At 39.3% G+C, this 17,178-nt stretch overlaps 1 protein-coding gene across 1 annotated transcript; it reads left to right on the top strand.

Moving 5' to 3' along the window:
• The first annotated feature begins 4,413 nt into the window (after nt 1-4,413).
• On the top strand, nt 4,414-15,057 carry zdhhc7 (zDHHC palmitoyltransferase 7). The gene is made up of 8 exons (XM_008405725.3): nt 4,414-4,641; nt 5,414-5,507; nt 8,845-9,195; nt 9,904-10,028; nt 10,361-10,457; nt 10,988-11,069; nt 11,602-11,732; nt 12,259-15,057. The coding sequence occupies exons 3-8, from the start codon at nt 8,851-8,853 to the stop codon at nt 12,439-12,441; spliced, it is 963 nt and encodes a 320-aa protein (XP_008403947.1). The 5' UTR covers nt 4,414-4,641; nt 5,414-5,507; nt 8,845-8,850; the 3' UTR covers nt 12,442-15,057.
• The last annotated feature ends 2,121 nt before the right edge of the window (nt 15,058-17,178 follow it).

The following is a 17,178-nucleotide window of genomic DNA, read 5'->3' as shown; positions in this document are numbered from 1 at the left end:
TTCCTGTTCCAGCTTGTTCCGGCTCTTTTGTCGTAATTGAAATACAACAAAGTGCCACAGATCTTTTCACTGAGCTTGCAAACATAAAAACAAAAAAAAAAGGATTTTTCCCTTTGAAGCATTTAAAGTCCAGCCTCCGAGATAAACAAAAGGCTAGATCGCCATGAAAAGGAATTATAATTAATAGGCTTGCTTTTAAAGCATGAACATCTTTTTAACCATTTAGCTGAACAGCGTAAGCCTTTCTGATGTGCTACAGTAGTTCCACAGTATGGCTTCTATGCCAAACTCAGATGAGCCACAGTGATCCATGACATCTGTTGGGTCAAGGCTTAGCTCTAATCCCATCCCATCAAGGTAAACCATATGAGGTGAGCTGCAGACAACCCAGGCGAGGTTTGGCAAGTGTGAAAAGCTAGAAAAAATCAAATAAAATACAGGTAAACAACAACAAAATGCTAACATTTGTGTCAGTTACTCTGCATGTTGCAATTTAAAATTATTCGGAAAACAGCTATTTGGTATCAGCCTCCTTTCAAATCCCGAGCCTGTTGTTCTCTGCTTTAGATGATAGTCTCTAATGAAAACTAAAGTCCTCATAGCAAAAACTCCAGCTTTTCAGCCCGTGATCTTTGTGTGTGAAGAAAGTACTTTCTGGTTCAATTCCCTCCTTCTCTTTGAAGCCTTAATGCAGCCTGATCCATTGTACCTTTTTCAGATGACAAAAAAATAGCAATAAAAAGCCTGAACAAGTGCACTAAGAAGAAGTCCTTCACTAGGCTTTAAAAAGACTACAACAGCAGTTGCATAGTTTAGGAGCTTCGTGTTGGTTACAACTGACAACAGTGTAGCTATTGTTTGCTTTTTATTAATCCATTTGGATGCTGCTGCCGCACGAAGAAGAGGATCCTCTGGTCAGCAGGGCGTGAGGTCTACGGTCCTGTCACCTGTAACTCTTTCACCTGTAAAAAAAAAAAAAAGAAAAAAAAGTTAATCAATTGCCCTCAGAAAATCCCCACTAAAATGCTTTGCGGTTTTATTCGCATGGGTGTGGCGACGCAGCAGAGATAAGCACGGGGAGTGTCAGAGGCCTCTCGATCTTGGTCAAGCCTCTTTATCAGCGAGGATAATTCTCTCTGCAGTCAAAGCCTCGGCTCTCCCACTTACGTTCGAGTGAACAAGAGTCTGAATGCGAACGTGTGTGTGTCTTTGATATTCGAGAGTGACGAGTCAGATCTGCGTGAGATCAGTGAGGCGGAGATGTGCATTAGCAGAATTAAAACTTTCTAAAGAAGCAGGTCACGAGGCGATTGAACTTACAGTGCCATCTGCAGCTCCATAAATATGGGCATTACGTGAAATGTTTTGTTATGATACAAAAAAAAAGTCAGACATCGTTCACATTCATTTTATTTGCTTAATTTCATTGATTTTTAAGACATATTTTGTTATTTTATGCTGGAGATTTTAGGTAAACGAAGTGAAAATGAAAGGTATTTGCAGCAAACATGCATGTGTGTTCGCAGGAGGCATGTTTCAAGCGTCTCTCTGCTGGAAAACCTCTGACTCCAAGATATAAACCATCTCCCCAGAATTTTATGAAGTGTCTTAATCATCCAGCATTTTGAATTCAGGTGTCATGAAGCAGGAGAGTATTTTAAACATGCAGGTTAGTGGGTGACAGAGATCAAACACATTTTTAAATGTTACACAGATCAGGCATAATTTACCGATCAGTTAGCACTGATTTTTTTTTTCATTTATCGTGATTCCTGCTAAAGGGTGGAATGTACTGTGCAGAAAGCGAACTTTTTGTCCTCAGAGTTAATGTGTTTGAGGAAGGAAAACGTGGTTTACCAAGGTGTTTGAGAGATTTTGACAAGGTGCAAAGATGCACTATGCTACGAAGGCAAAGTGATGCTGGGGCATTTTATTGCTTCTCAAAGGGATTTCACAGTTCATATAACATTGGTTATTTTATACCTCTGCAACTTAACTAGAATTGACTCAGCGTGAAACTAAAAAAAAAAAAAAAAAGAATCATATCAGTTCTGTTTCTCTCAGAAAGCTCTTGCTCTTGATGATGATTGTCACAGTGAAAACTGAGCCTTCATGTCAGAAAACTGTCCTTACAATTATTAGCTTCAGCAGCAATGACAACAGCAAATACTCAGAATGTAGCTGGATTTGGTTGGTTTTTTTATATGTTAAATGATATATTTTGTACAAGTGAAAACGTTATAAAATATTATTTTAGCAGGGCTTGTTGGTTGCTTACATCGACCATAAGTAAAAGAAGCAGACATCTGAATATCTCTGGTTAAGATCAGAGAAAAGAACAGAGAGGTAAGAAATGCCTGGGGAGCGCTCCAGACATCAGCCCTGCAGAAAGCATTTAAAACGAATGTTTTAGTCAGCTTATGGCTCAAAAAGGGGAAAATATATTTGGAATATAAAAGCATGCAGACACATATTGTTCCAGTCAGGGCAGCCGGGAAGGGCAGGACTGTTCATAATTTAAAATGTTTGCTGCAAATGTTTTTCTTTTCTTTTTTTTTATATAGAAGGTAACACATTTCCTGTGAATGTTTTCAGTGTAATTGTGTTCTCTGCATTATTTGCATCTCTCAAATGTAACATTTTTTCAATATTAATTCTCTCACTTTGTCAATACAGTGCAGTTATAGCTCCACTTGGTTCTTTATTTTAGCTTCTTCTTTTCTTGTCATTGTTCTCTTTCTTCTTTTCTTTTGTCTGCTCTCCTCTCCTCTGCTCATCTCCTCTCTTCTCTCTGGTGCAAACCAAGCCTTGCATCCAGCTTTCCCATTTTATTCTTGCAACACAAACACAAGCCCACACATTTGCAAGCAGACAGTCTGACGTCACGCAGTCACTTAAAACCTCTGCTCTCCACTCCACTTTGTTTCACTTCATTTCCCTCCAAAAGCCTGCGTGTCAACAAAGGGCGGAGAGAAGTGCACCAAAACCCAGAGCTTCCAGACTTTGTGTCACACATCAGCAGCACTCAGCATTTATTATTGAATCACAGACAAACCTCCTGATTATAAGAGTTAAAATGAATTAAGGCTTTTTTTTTTCTACATATCTTCTTACATTCTTACACTATATTCTTCTTCTGACATTTTCTAGATGTTTTTTTCTCAGGAAGCTGGACCTGAAGAGCCTCAGAGAGTGTGCAGCAGGAGATAGTTTGCATGTAGCCACTGCGGCGGCTGCTTTGGCCGTCACTCAGATGCTCATCTAGCCGTGATGGAGAGAGAAGCGACTCTGAAAATGGAAAAGGCTTCAGTCCCCTGATTCAGCCTTTAAGCTGCTTTAGAGGATTGCTGGGTATTTTTTCTCTTGCCCCTCTAAAATAGACAGCTGATACTGGCTCTGAACCAGAACAGGAGAGGGCAGGAAGCTCTGAGCGCTCAGCGCGTGGTTGCAGACTCGGAGAAGAAAGCGTCCAAGCTGCTTTGTCTTGGCTTTATTATCTGCTCCTGGGAGACACATGACAATTGGGGCCGCTGCCCCCACTGGGGAGGCTAGTTGGGCATCTGTCCTCAGCTGATTAGAGACTTTGGTTTGGGTCAATCCAAACATTTCACTGAATCAGAATTTTCTGTTTTGCAGTGGCATTCTCGGCGCATATCCAACAATACCGAAGAGGACTGGAAAAGTGGATGGCATTAATGTTTTAGTCTTGCAGCAAACAGGACGGAAACTGTTTTCTGCTTTGTTGAATTCCTCATAAATACTTTCATACCTTTTACAAGTTTAGCTAATAGTGAGAAGCAGCAACTTCAGAACACAGCAAGCTTGGTTCCAGCGAGGCTGGAGAAGCTAAACCAAAAGCAAAATAAGAAATGATGGTATGATTTTTTTGATGCAACATGTTTAAAGAACACCAATAATAATTCAAGAGGCTAACTGTATGTGCTTAAGGTTGGCTCCATCTAATAAATGACTTTGGGATATCTTATACCACATGTTCATTCTAAAGTGTATGGGAAAAAGATATGGGACAAATTAGCTTCACTGCAGTTTAGGTTTTCACATCTTTGTTTGTTTGTTTTTGTTTTATCAATTAATCTATTTTTTTCTGTCCCTGCTGGGACTTAAAAGGAAATTAGCAGGGAAAAAAAGTCATAATCTGATGCCGTACATCTTTTGTCTTTGAGCTCTGTTTTTATGTACATTGTCATATATGAAGAAACAAATAATTTTATGTGATTGTTTATTTAGTCTTTACTTCAGTTCAGCATTTTATATTTGACGTTTTGTCTTTTGGTTGAAATATGGGGTGCCGTTTTGTCTGGCAAAAATGTTACGAAATCTGTCCAATAGCGCCTGTTAGTGGACGTTTGACATTAATGCATTTTTGTATTTCACTTCTGCCTTTGAGCACAGGGTGGCGCTATTTGGAACGACATCATTCGCCGGAGAGTTGCGAATGACAGCGGGAAAAGCCGAAGCGAAGCCCCGGAAGCTTCGTCGTTACTGGTCACTGTCAGCCTGTTGTTTGAGCGATGTGCTCAATCTGCCGATGCTCCACTGTGTTGGCTGCGGGTTTAATATAAATGGAAATAGAAATATACTGATAAGGAGTTCCTCGCGTACGAGGCAAAGTCGGCAAAGGTATGTAATTCAGCTGACAGTGCTGAGGTATTTGCATACACAGCTAGCATGCTATCGTTTGTTAGCTTCTTTCAGCGGCTAGTTAGCCAGCGAGATCCAGCAGCCAGCTCGGTGTGATGAGGTATATTTGGGCAGATGGAGACGTCTGGGCTTATCGCGTCTGAGAGAGTCCTTTCAGTTATTATTAGGACTAACAGGAAGGGAAAAATGCAAATTCTGCGTATGGCTTATTGAACATTACTCATACCTTTGCCACACCGACATCAGATGATATAACTGAAGGTGGTGTTTAGGGAGCTCAGGTTAACTGGCTTTTGGTTTATTATTACAAAGGTTATTTTGACTGACAATGAAAAAATAAAGAGGGAATTAGACCAAACCTTTGGCAGCAACAGGGTCTGTAAAACCTGAGCTCTCTATTTGGAAGAAAAAACAAATGCGGTGTTACCTTATTACGAAAAATGATGGGCGTGTTTCCTGAGCAGTTGGCAAATCCTACATGACATCCAGAGAGGAAGTCAGACTTCTGTAAATAGTGGTGATCTAAAATGAAAGCTTGAGCTGACTTCTTCAGTACAACGTTTAATAATGGTGTAGTTTATCGTGCCTTCTTTCTAAGATTTACTGACACATTTAGAAGTATTTAGTAAAAGAAAATCCTGACAGATACACGATGGTGTTGAGCTTCAACTAGTATTTTTACAGTAAATCTTCAACTTTTTGAAGGCATTTGCTCTGCAATGACACATTTTCCATTCTCTGTTCTTTTCAGGTCTCAGCCAAAGTTCCCATCTGTGCACATGTGCTTCTTCCTTAATGGTGCTCAGCACACCACAGCATGTTGTTGTAAAGCTCAGTAATATCAGGTATGTTGAAATTGACAGTCTCACATTTCTTAAAACTATACTAGCTCTTTTTGTCTTGTGTAAAAGGTGGGGAACTTGCATTCCTTACTCTAAGGGTGGCTTAGAAAACTTAAAACATGGGGAGATATACGAGACAGTCAAAGAAAAAGATTAAGTTCTTTACTGATATAATCATTACTGATATAAATTTGTTATAAAAGTATTATTCATTGCACTTTAAAAATTAGGTAACTTTATGTTATTAGAGGTAAAGTTTAAACAGTAATGATTTCTTGGTTAATATCAAGTTGTCATAACAGACATTCTGAATTATGTCAAATTTGTATTAAAAGTATCATAATTTACTGAATGTTTAGGTTATCAAAAATGTAAAAGTGTTATATGAAGATAAATTCTATTTGTGTATGAGTTTAAAGACAAGAAATTGTGATTTATGATTTTGCATTGTTTGAATTACTAATTATCAATGAGAAATCAGGAAACTTGCTAATTTAATTGGTGCATCTTCAATACCTTAGTATTTGATTTCTTGATGTGTCTCTTAAAAATCAGCCTCCGTTTGTATCAGAATTAATGGAGTTTTACTTCGGTAATAGTCTCAGGAAAATAGGTTTTTATTGTTTCTTGGACTTTTTTTGTATGTAGTTGGATTAAGTTAAGCTATCTATATATGATTACATTCAGTTTATTTATTCAATTTACAGCAAACGTAACCTCAAGGGATTGGACAAGACAAACAAATCCAATGCACGATCCATTCCTAAAGATCGCTCTGTCAGACATTTCAGTTCAACTCTCATTCTATAAAAGTGCAGTAAAAATCGCTTTATGATGCCAGATGATAAGCAGGTCTCTAACAAAGCCCAGCTGCTTCTCCTGAATAAGCAAATGGTAACAGTGGAAAGGAACAACTCCCTTTGAACAGGAAGAAACCTCCAGCAGAATAAATCACAATTAGAATTGTTGTTTTTTTCTTGGTGTTAATTTCCATGTGGGCTGCTGTTTAATGAAAGTGTGTTATGGACGTATTGGATGTGCTGACAGCAGCGATCTATTTTGTAAGGTGGCTTTAGCCAGATTGCTGGTTTTCAAAAGAAAATATGAGGGAGACAAATATTTTTTCCCTGAGTCCAGTCAGCTGGACAGTCATTTAGTGGGACTTTAATCGATCCTTCTTAACTTCACTTCAAGAAAATCAATACTGTTGTACTGCTAAAAGTATCTTCTGATTCATATGTGGACAGTAAAAAGGAATTTACTGTAGTTTATCGACTGGCCATTTTTTTCCCTATTACTTATTTATAAGCAAAAAACCAATCTCGTTTTATTTTCCGTTTCCTTTTTCCAAACACCTAGAGGCTTGTCTGCAGCTCTTAAAACAAGCCTGGAGCAAAAGCTGATGTATGCTGCTGGGAAGTCAACGTTTCAGCATAAAATATTTGTCCCACATTAGTTACACAACTGAAAAGAAAACTCAGTGAAACAACTGTCGAAAAATCCTTAAGTACTCATTCCTGATGTTCCTCGTTCAACAGACATATATAATTAAGTAATAATATATATAAATTACAGGTAATTTTAAAACAAAGGGTGGGGTCTGATGCAGTAAAACTGGTCTCTCTAAGAGAACACCCACAGTCAAGTGTTAGGGAAACAGGACAAAAACCTTGAAGTCCTGCTTTCCATTTTGCAGAGGAAGTGAGTGGACGACAAGAGAAGCAAACATCTGCAAGGCTGCTAGCTAAAAGTTGACAGCTCAGCACCAGCCGTGTCACTGGAAATGTCTCATTTACTTTAAATGAGACAGACACATTTTGCTTCAGAGCAGCTGAATGGACCTTTCACCAAACTAGAAGTTGTTTACAACTTAAACTAGCTTTCTTTCTACCACAACTTCGGGCAGTTATTTAAATGATATCTAATTTTTTTAAAAAGCAGGCCAAAAATGTACATGCATGTTGCATTTCCCCTGACATTTGGTGGTTAGCTAATTGAGAAAAAGTAGTTGTACTGTTTTAATGATGATTTCCACTGCTCCTGTTTTCTGCTAGTATGCATAATTATACAGACTATTACATTTGGGTAATTTTAAGTTTAAAATGTAACTTTTTTTTGCAGGTTCATTATTTATTTTTTTTTTATTGGAGAATGATCAAACATTTCTTCCCTGTTGTTTTTGACATAAATGCTAGTTTTGCTCAGATTCCAAAACAATCTGTAGCTCATACCTCTGTTCAGTTCCTAAAAACATCAATAAATACAGACATCTTCAGTTGAGTTGTACAGATCAGTTTCCCTTAGTGTGTAGGATGATGTCAGACTTTTAAAACCTGAGCCTAGTTTTACTGCCGTGTCTAAAAATATTGACGGTTCTACTATGATTTCAAACCGTTTACAGCTTCCCAGACATGTTCTCATATTTTTGATGAAGAGTGAAATTAAAACAATAGAAAAATGGAATCAATGTCAGTGTATGTAGCAGCAGCAGCAGCTGTGTGTTTTGAAGGTTAGAAAGGAGAAAGATGTGCCACCCTGTTCTGAATTTTGGGATTGGTGTATTTATTTATTACTAATATTAAAAACGGTATTTATTTGGTCTTCATCCTCTCCAGTTGTGGCACATGCTTGTCTGGATAAAATATTTACAACCTCGATTGATCCATCTTGATTGTTGCTGAAGCATTGCAGTTTAAAGGAGATGTGAGAGTCATGAATCTTTTAAAGGAACATTAAATGTTGTTTTCTTTTTTATTTTGTAGAAATTGACAATGTTGGGGTTTTTTCCCCCTATGTTGTTACAGTTTGAGTTCTGATGATGTTTTGATACAGACAGGTGGATGCTTTTAGAAATGACCTCTCAGTAAATTGCATTTCTGGTCTCCTCTTTTACTCTATAAAAACCTGAAACTCTGTTTTCTTCAGTTCTATGGGTCAATAACAATCAGGCCTGGCAGCAGCAGATTATTATTAGCCCATATGGACTGCAGCCTTTGGATCAGTTTTCCAAAGAGACATGGGTAGCCATTGATTGATCTTGAAGCTGTGGACTTTGTCTTCCTGTTTCTGCTGAATGTTACCCGCCGACCTTGGCCTGAAAACAAAAGTTAAAAGCTTTGGTGACTCAGGCTTCTGACAGGGGGAGCTGCAAGGCAAACTGAGAACCAGTGACCATATTTTAAGCATTTCCTAAAGGTGCGAAATAAAATGACATCAGTCCATTTCTAAAGACGACTTTCACTTAAGTAGTTTTATCTCTTGTTTTAATTACTTCCTTTATGTCAGTAGTTTGTCAAAATGAAGCCAAAAGACTCAACGTCAGTTTTTGTTTCTTCCACAGGGCACGATGGAGTCTTCAAACCACCGGCTACGAGACATGGAGCAGCACCACCCGCTGCTGGCCGCCGGCGCGGACGTAGAGGCGGGCAGCCTGGGAGCCGGGGTGATGGTCGGAGGTCCAAACGCAGGGCACTCAGAAGGGAACCGCACGGTCTGGTTCATTCAGGACAGCTGCGGCATGGTGTGCGCCACCATGACCTGGTTTCTGGTCCTGTACGCAGAGTTTGTGGTGAACTTTGTCATGCTCCTGCCTGCCAAGAACTTCTGGTACTCTCTGCTGAACGGGGCCACCTTCAACTCGCTGGCTGTGCTCGCGCTGGCGTCACACCTACGCACCATGTTGACTGACCCAGTAAGGACCGTCACACTCAGTACAGTGGGAAGATATTAGATGTATTAAACACTTAGATGCAAAGTGGAGTAACGAAAGGAGTTTCAAATAGCATATTACTGTACATGCAAAGGAAGGTATTTACATTTATTCTGGTTTTTGCAGTCAGAGAAGAGTTGAAGTTACAGCTCCCGGTACAGAGCCAGTCACTTGCTGATATAATATGGGACACCGAGCTGGGAATAGTTTGCTGTAGGACGTTCTGTGCATAGACTCTGGAGAGTAGCTCCTTTAACCAAGACTGAGCTTCAGGGCTTCAATGTAATTCAACATCAGAGTTCACATCTTCACCTCTCTGATAAAAGAGGAGTTTTCACTTCATTTTCATATGAGTTTTTAACATTTCCCAGTCAGTTTATATTATGACATCAACTGTGTCAGAGACTAGAGAGAAAAGATGAGTTTATGAACAAGAGTTACATTTAACAATTGAAGTTACAAAGCAGTTCAAACCTCAAGGGGCTGGGAATCTTTGGACACTTTCAGCTGCTTACCAGTCAGAGGGATATGATCTGATATATGGGTAGCCAGGAAACAAATGCTCATATTAGTTAGACTTGTTCTCTTTTAGTTGTGCCAGTTTTAATAGAGACATAAAATCACAACGTAATTTAATAAAATTATGCATCAACTGAAGTGAGTTGCCTTGCTGCCTTTGCCACACTTTAGGGTGCAGTTCCTAAGGGCAATGCAACCAAGGAGTACATGGAGAGCCTGCAGCTGAAGCCTGGAGAAGTCATCTACAAGTGTCCAAAGTGTTGCAGCATCAAACCTGAAAGAGCACACCACTGCAGGTGGGTGACAAAAGCTGTTTATCCTTTCTTCTGCCTAGCAGTGGGATGTTTTGACGCATTAATGCTTAAAAAACACTCACTTGTGTTTGACAGCACTCAAACTGCAGCAAAATGTCAGTGTGATCAACAGTTTTACAGACAGCAAATTTAAACTAAGCTTTCAGCTGCATCAGTTCGTCTCTGAGCTAGTGCTACTCACACATACAAACTCTTCTGTATGTTGAAATTAAAATTGCTTAACCCAGCTAACTCAACAATATGGATATTTATCAAAACTGTGTTTATGACTATATTCCTGTTTTCTCAAGCTAACCTGTGTCTCCTCCCTGCAGCATTTGTAAACGATGCATCCGGAAGATGGATCATCACTGTCCCTGGGTCAATAACTGCGTGGGAGAAAAGAATCAGAGATACTTCGTTCTTTTTACTGTAAGTACACAGACGTTAAGGAAGGAAGTGGCGAATCTTGCAAGAGGGTGTGACACAGATCGCCAGCTCTTTTGAAATGTTATCACTGCTGTAGTAAAATGTGCATGTCGCTTGTTTTGTTTCTTAATTCCTAAATATGATTATGTTCTTTGAAATTGTCTGAGCTTATAACATTATGAAACTATGTTTATTTTTGTGGAGGCAGAACCTCCCTTTGATCAGCTGAAGTTCAGAGCTCGGTGCTGTAGTGAAGAGCAGCAGCAGACCTACATTAAATGTGCACTCGCTGCCATCTGGGACTCCCTTGATAAGATCAGCACTTTTTATGGCTTCCAACCCTGACTGGATTATTCTGAAGACAGAAAAATAAAGCTGCCACATATGGCTGAGTGTTGCAGCTCCCCCTGCCATTCACACTTTCATTGATGGAAAATGAAGCAATAAAACAGGAACTTTTGTGTGAATTGTCTCATTTTTTCATGTAGAAATTCCATGCTTTTGTTTCTTTTTCCATTGTTTTTGCTCCACAGATGTACATAGCCTTGATTTCCGCCCATGCTCTGGGCCTCAGTGGGATGCACTTCTTCACATGTATTAAGGTGCAGTGGAACGGTAAGAACTGGCAAGATAAGTTTGCGTTAAAAGACGTTTCAAAATGTGAAGGGAATTTAGAATTGCATCTTAAAATAGACAAGTGGAGATGCAGAGATCAGAGGAAATAAAGGTACTTCTCCTGCTTCTGCTCAGAGATCACCAGAATTGTTTCTTACAATTCTGGTGAATGAATCCTCATTCACTTGCTATTGCTCTTTATGCTTCACTGTGGTCTGCAGGAATGAATCAGCTCATTTTTTAGTATTAATTCAAATTACACTGCGTCTCTTGGCTATGAAGAAAATGCTGTTCTTTTGCTTTGTAAACAGTTTCTGCAGCCGACAAGATTGCTGAATGAGTTTTTCTACATCTGTCGGTAGATTACCAGCTCCCACTGCTTTATGAGGCAGAACCTCAACACTGTGTCTTCTATTCAGATTTACACAGCCTGCTTTAAGCATAGCAAAAATGTTCATATGAAACTCATTTCAGTCGCTCCTCTACACTGTACAGACCTGTGATGTGTTCTTTTTTTTTTTGTCCTGTTCAGAGTGCAGTGACTTCTCACCGGGGGTGTCGGTCTTGTTGCTGATCTTCCTCTGTCTTGAAGCCATCCTCTTCCTCACTTTTACAGCTGTGATGTTCGGCACACAGATTCACTCCATCTGCAATGATGAGACGGTCAGTAACTCCATCACCGTTTGCTGCTCTGGGTTTAGATTTGTGATTTTCAAGCTGGGTAGGCATAAAGCTGGAAGGTTGACCAAACTATTAGTATGTTATGCATAATTACACAGACTGATAAGAAGTCTGGATGAAACCTTAATTGCATATATTACACTTGCCTTTTGTAAGTCTTTTTGTAAAATATGTGATCTAGAATAATAAATAAAGCTGCTTTATAGTAGCTGTTTGGTGTAAAAAGTTGCAGTAGCATCTATGCTAAACTGGTGCACATACATACAAAACAAGCTTTGTTTTTAGGTTCTCAAGTCAGAATGACTGATTTCAGGTTATATTTATTATTCAGATGCAGGTATAAATAAACGAACTGAACATCTAGATGGGTAAAAGATAAGTAGGTCAGGTTTCCGTTACGCTACTGAGGTTCTGTCAGGGGAACTGAAATGTTAGAAATTCACTTGAGATCATTTATTCAAAAGTCACACAATCTGAGTCTTTCTGAACTGATTTCCATGTCTTCCAGGAGATTGAACGTCTTAAAAACGAGAAGCCAACATGGGAGCGTCACATGAGGTGGGACGGAATGAAATCTGTTTTTGGGGGTCCACCGTCCCTTCTGTGGTGCAACCCGTTCACGGGCCTGCGTCTGCGCCGTCTGTTGGTGATGACCCAGGGTCGCCGCGGCGGCTCCGAGTTCTCCGTCTGACCACCTGGGCAGTGATGGAGCTCACACAGGTTGGCTGTCTAAAGCCCGATTTCTTGTTAACCCGCCTTGCGGGGGCTCAGATGGACCTTTTCATCCAGAGAGCGCGCCTAGGGAGGGGGTGACACACAGGCTGGACCCTGGAGCATCACAACTCTTGACTCCCACCGGCTGTTTAACACCCAACACTATTTGTGTTGCTCTGCACTTGTGTTCCCAATAATCGGGCTGTTAGTCCTTTTTTAATTTGTTTGTGTGGATTTTGGAAAAGCACGAACAGAACTCGAGATTTTTATCCCTCACAACGAAAAGTAATGTTGGAGACGCAAATATGTGATTTAGAGCGAGCGTCTTCGTCATAAGGGATGTGAACGGAGTTATGTTTTATCGTCTCTGGAAGAAGGCAAAAGGATCTCAAGGGGAGAAATGCTCAGTACTTATCTGGAGTCAGACATGGGAACCACAGTCCAGGAAATGCACTACATTGTTTAAAACAGCCTGGTGTGTAGAGCACAACGAACAGCAGTGATTGAACTGTGTGCTCCAACATGCATGTACAACAGACCAGTCAGTCAGCCTGGAAGTGGCTGTCTTTTAAAGAAACAGGCCATGGTGAACTCGAGCCTTATTTTTAGTCAAGAGGACCAAATGGGTTTTCTCCTCAAGTCGTCCTCTTCGTCTTGTAGTTTTTTTTCTGTTTCTTTCTCTTTTTTATTTTTTTTTTGTGCTTACGGGAGCCTGTAAAAAATATTCCATTTTTTGAGTGACTGCTGACGCCTTATCACCACGACCACTCCTCTCCAGCTAACCGTGACGACTCACAGGAGATGACTACTGCTGGTCTGGGTCAACGTTTGGATTAGAAAGTCATTTTCCATAAATCTATAGATTTGCCATTCATCCCTGCCTACATGCTGCTTAACGTCTCTGGAGCTTTTCTGAAACAAATGGTCAGATCACTGATATGCCTCCCTGTATTTTCATTGCAAAATAATTCAGGCCCTGGATTGAATGTTACCGAGTCTGAATTGTTCTCCTTTTTGTGTATCTTTTTTTTTCCCGTTGTGCTGTGAACTGGAGGAGACTTTTCTGTCTGGTAAGATTATACAAGAACACAATAATGAGATTATGTTGCATTCAAACACTGAGAACAACCACTCAAGCTGTTCAAGACGGAGCCAAGTCTGAGACATGGCTGCTTTGCATGCTGCTTGGCAACTGTGTGGTGCTTTTTTTGTTAAACGGTTCTTCTGAAAAACTAGCACAACATTATCGGGCGACAAAACCAAGCTTTTTTTCATTTCATTACACAGTCTTTAATAGTGAACCATAACTTGAGGAGCTCAACGATGCCTTTTTTTTCCACTCTACAATTTTAAACCCCTGCAATATCAGTCAGCAGAGCAGGAGTGTATCATAGCACTAAAGCTGTTAAAATGATCTATTGTGTTTGTGAAGATGCCCACCTTCACATTACCCCATGGCAGGAGTGATCAGCCTGTACGCACTTGAGGCCAATGCTTCCTGAATTTATAGTTAAATATTGTCTAAAAAGCTGGTGGTGCTTCAAGTATTGTCAAATTAAATCTTTTAAGTCTCATATCTTTAGTTGTTGTTATTATATACTGCTGTCTGTTCTCATCTGTGGTGGTCAGGAAAGAAAAAATCTCACCTGTTTACATATTAAAACCTCCGAGGACATAATGATTTGATTTTATTTTTAATGTTTTTAGGAAAACGCTGTCATAAGAATGTAAAAGCTACCTACGTTAGGCGCAGGGGACAGAACACTGAGCACACAGTGACATCAGGGGACTTTCCTAATGCTGGCCTCTTGTATCCGTTTATTTAGCTGCTCTGTAAGACGATCACAGCATAATGTTGGTATACTACTTGTTTATATTCAGAACTGTTCAAACAGCATGCTTAGTAAAAATTAATACAGCAAAAAAAAAAAACGTAGATGGGTAGAGATTTGACAAAAAAATCAGGAAATATGCTGTATTATTTGATGGGTGCAAAAACCAGAATGCTAATCAAGCAGCAATCGTTGCAAAAGGACATTCATAAGCGAAAAGGTACTGTGTCCCTAATCAACACAAAGTGTTAGAAACAGTAGAGACCAGTCGGGGCTATCAGCTAATCAAGAGTTAACATATTAACATATGGCAGAGTTATTCATGTTCAGATAATTCTGTGTGATTTAATTTTAAAAGAGATCTTTGTGTGTTACTTGACTGTGGATGGTGGTTGGACGTAGTGCAAACCCATCTGTACAACACTATGCTCTCAAAGAGGGTTTCCCACCAAGGTCGCAAGTTAAAGTTGAAACTGATTTTTTTTTTTTTAATGCAGAGACTTGTTGTCATGTACAGTAGCAGGATGGATGTTTTAATACATATTTATAATTCCACCATAAACAGTTATGGGAGAGTGGGTTCTCTGGCTAGAGGGAATATCTCTGCAAGAACAAAAATCATTCAGCTTTATAAACAAAGTATAAAAGTAATTATAACAATATAAACTGAATGTTGAGTTTTATTTTTATTTAAATTGTGTCAAATTTTTTTGTCATCCTTAATGTCATTTTTTTTTCCATAATAAACTTGAATAAAATAACTTGTGCTCTGAACTGTGACTGCTTTAAAGAAAAGAAAAAAAAAAGAAAAGAAAAGTAATTACTTATAGGGGATGCACTGATATGAAAATTGGGCCGATATTACTGTTGTCGAGGCCAATAACTTATGTTTACCAATAATGTATATATTTAGCTACACTTTTGACACTGAAAGTGACCGACCACACCACCTACATTATTTTCTGCTTTGGTTAACACCCCATAATTCTGTACAGCGTCATTATCACTGATGAACAAATACCACATGGTCAACTTCCTCCCCCTTCTGAAACACAAAAGCAGCAAAAAGAAGATGGAAATGAACAATAGTGCAAGTTCAGTTTTACTTACCAGATGGATAAGTAGACATTAGCTGATGCAGATATGTCGTGCCTCCCGTAGATACAACACTCACTGGTTTATTTCTAAACAAAAACCTCAAACCACTTATTGTGTGTGTCAAGTAGTCATTTGATTTAGATTTTCTTGAAAACAGGGAAACTGCAGTTTTGTTTGGGAATTAAATAAAAATGAATAAACTGAAATGTAACTGCTTCTAAATAGAGATTGCAGGCATTGAGAAAATCAGAATATTTAACTACATTATAAATAATAAAAAATGAAAAGGCCCTTTTTTTCATTTGAGCATGTTCTCTTTCAATCACTAAGACATTTTACAAAATCACAAAACACGACACACAGCGTGATGGCTGGTCACACGAATAACACAGCGTGGCTTGTACATTTGTGTAAAATAATTCAATAAGAAAAATATATCTATAATTTTAAGGTCATTGATGATGTATTTCCTATTTGGCATTGTGCAAACTCATAAAATAATAAAATCCATTAGCAGAAAGTGACTGCTGCTTTCTTCAAATCTAGTATTAAAAGCCATGCTACATGTTGCTTTTCCACTAACAGTTTTCTAATGAATAACAACTTTTGTATCTTTTTTGTATGCATCAAGGTAAATATAGATAGCTTTTACACTTTGTCAAGTCCAGATCACCATCAATAGGCCCTGACATGTAAAATCAAACTCAAAGGTGCAGTTTCTCTCTCCCAGTTATCGGACAAGAGTAGAAGGGTGTTTATTTAGTCGCATGTAACTCCATGTTCTCAAATAAGCAATGTGTCAATAATGGGTATGATTTGTCACCCGGATGTGGAAAGAGATCTTCGAGGTTATTTCAGGGATTTAATTAAACCGGCCCCTCAGTTTTGGTCTTGTAGCATCAATTAGTGAGAGATCAGTGAAGCATCGACTTTCCACAATGTCTCTGTTTACCCTTGGAGATCTTTGTATTAACTACAGACTGTTTACAAGTGGACTCTGCTGCAACTTCTTGATGAAGTGGTAATGTTTTCTCACCAAAAAGGAATTTTGCTGTATTTTCTCTACAGTCCAGTTGTTTTTCTTAATACCAGGTAAATATTGGACAGTCCCCGTTCTCTCTGTCCACCCATCATACTGTGGCCTTTTTCCCCTGAAGGTATGCGACCTTTACCACAGAGCCACTCTCACCATTGCTTCGGCTAAATACTGACCCTCTTGAAGGCTGCTCATTAGCCAGCTACTCTCCAAATTTCCACTTTTCAGACACTTGGGCAATTAGAGTCTTTATAAATACCACTGATACCCGAGGACAGCCAAACGTCCAGCACAGACTGTGAAGGTAGAACCAGAGGTGAAAGTAGTTGGGGGGTACTATGACAAAAAAAAAAGCTTCTTTGTGTGCTTTGGAGTTTCTGTGCTGATTAATTTTTTTTTTGCAAAGCGATAAAAGCTGGTAGCTCTTGAATTACTACAAAATAAAGCTGTATGTCTCTCAGCCCACTGGCTGCAATGTTGACACCTTGAGATGTCATGAGACCTAAATCCTGAACATCATGGCATGGAGTGCATCCCAGTTTTCCATGCCTGGCATATAACCATTCATTTAGCTTTTAAACTGGTTCTATTGATCCTGTGTCCAGACAGAGGGATAATCAGTAGCCCAGCATCATGACCTGTTTGTTCTGAAGATCCTGCAGCTTCCACTTCTCTTCCTAACATGGCGCCTCCTCACCCTGACTCTCATTCTGACAGGAGGAACCACAGAGCTCTGTTAGGTTAAAGC

This window comes from Poecilia reticulata, chromosome 3, assembly GCF_904066995.2.
Source record: "Poecilia reticulata chromosome 3, P_reticulata-male-v2, whole genome shotgun sequence".
Lineage (NCBI taxonomy): Eukaryota > Metazoa > Chordata > Actinopteri > Cyprinodontiformes > Poeciliidae > Poecilia > Poecilia reticulata.
This window is presented reverse-complemented; position numbering and strand designations above follow the sequence as displayed.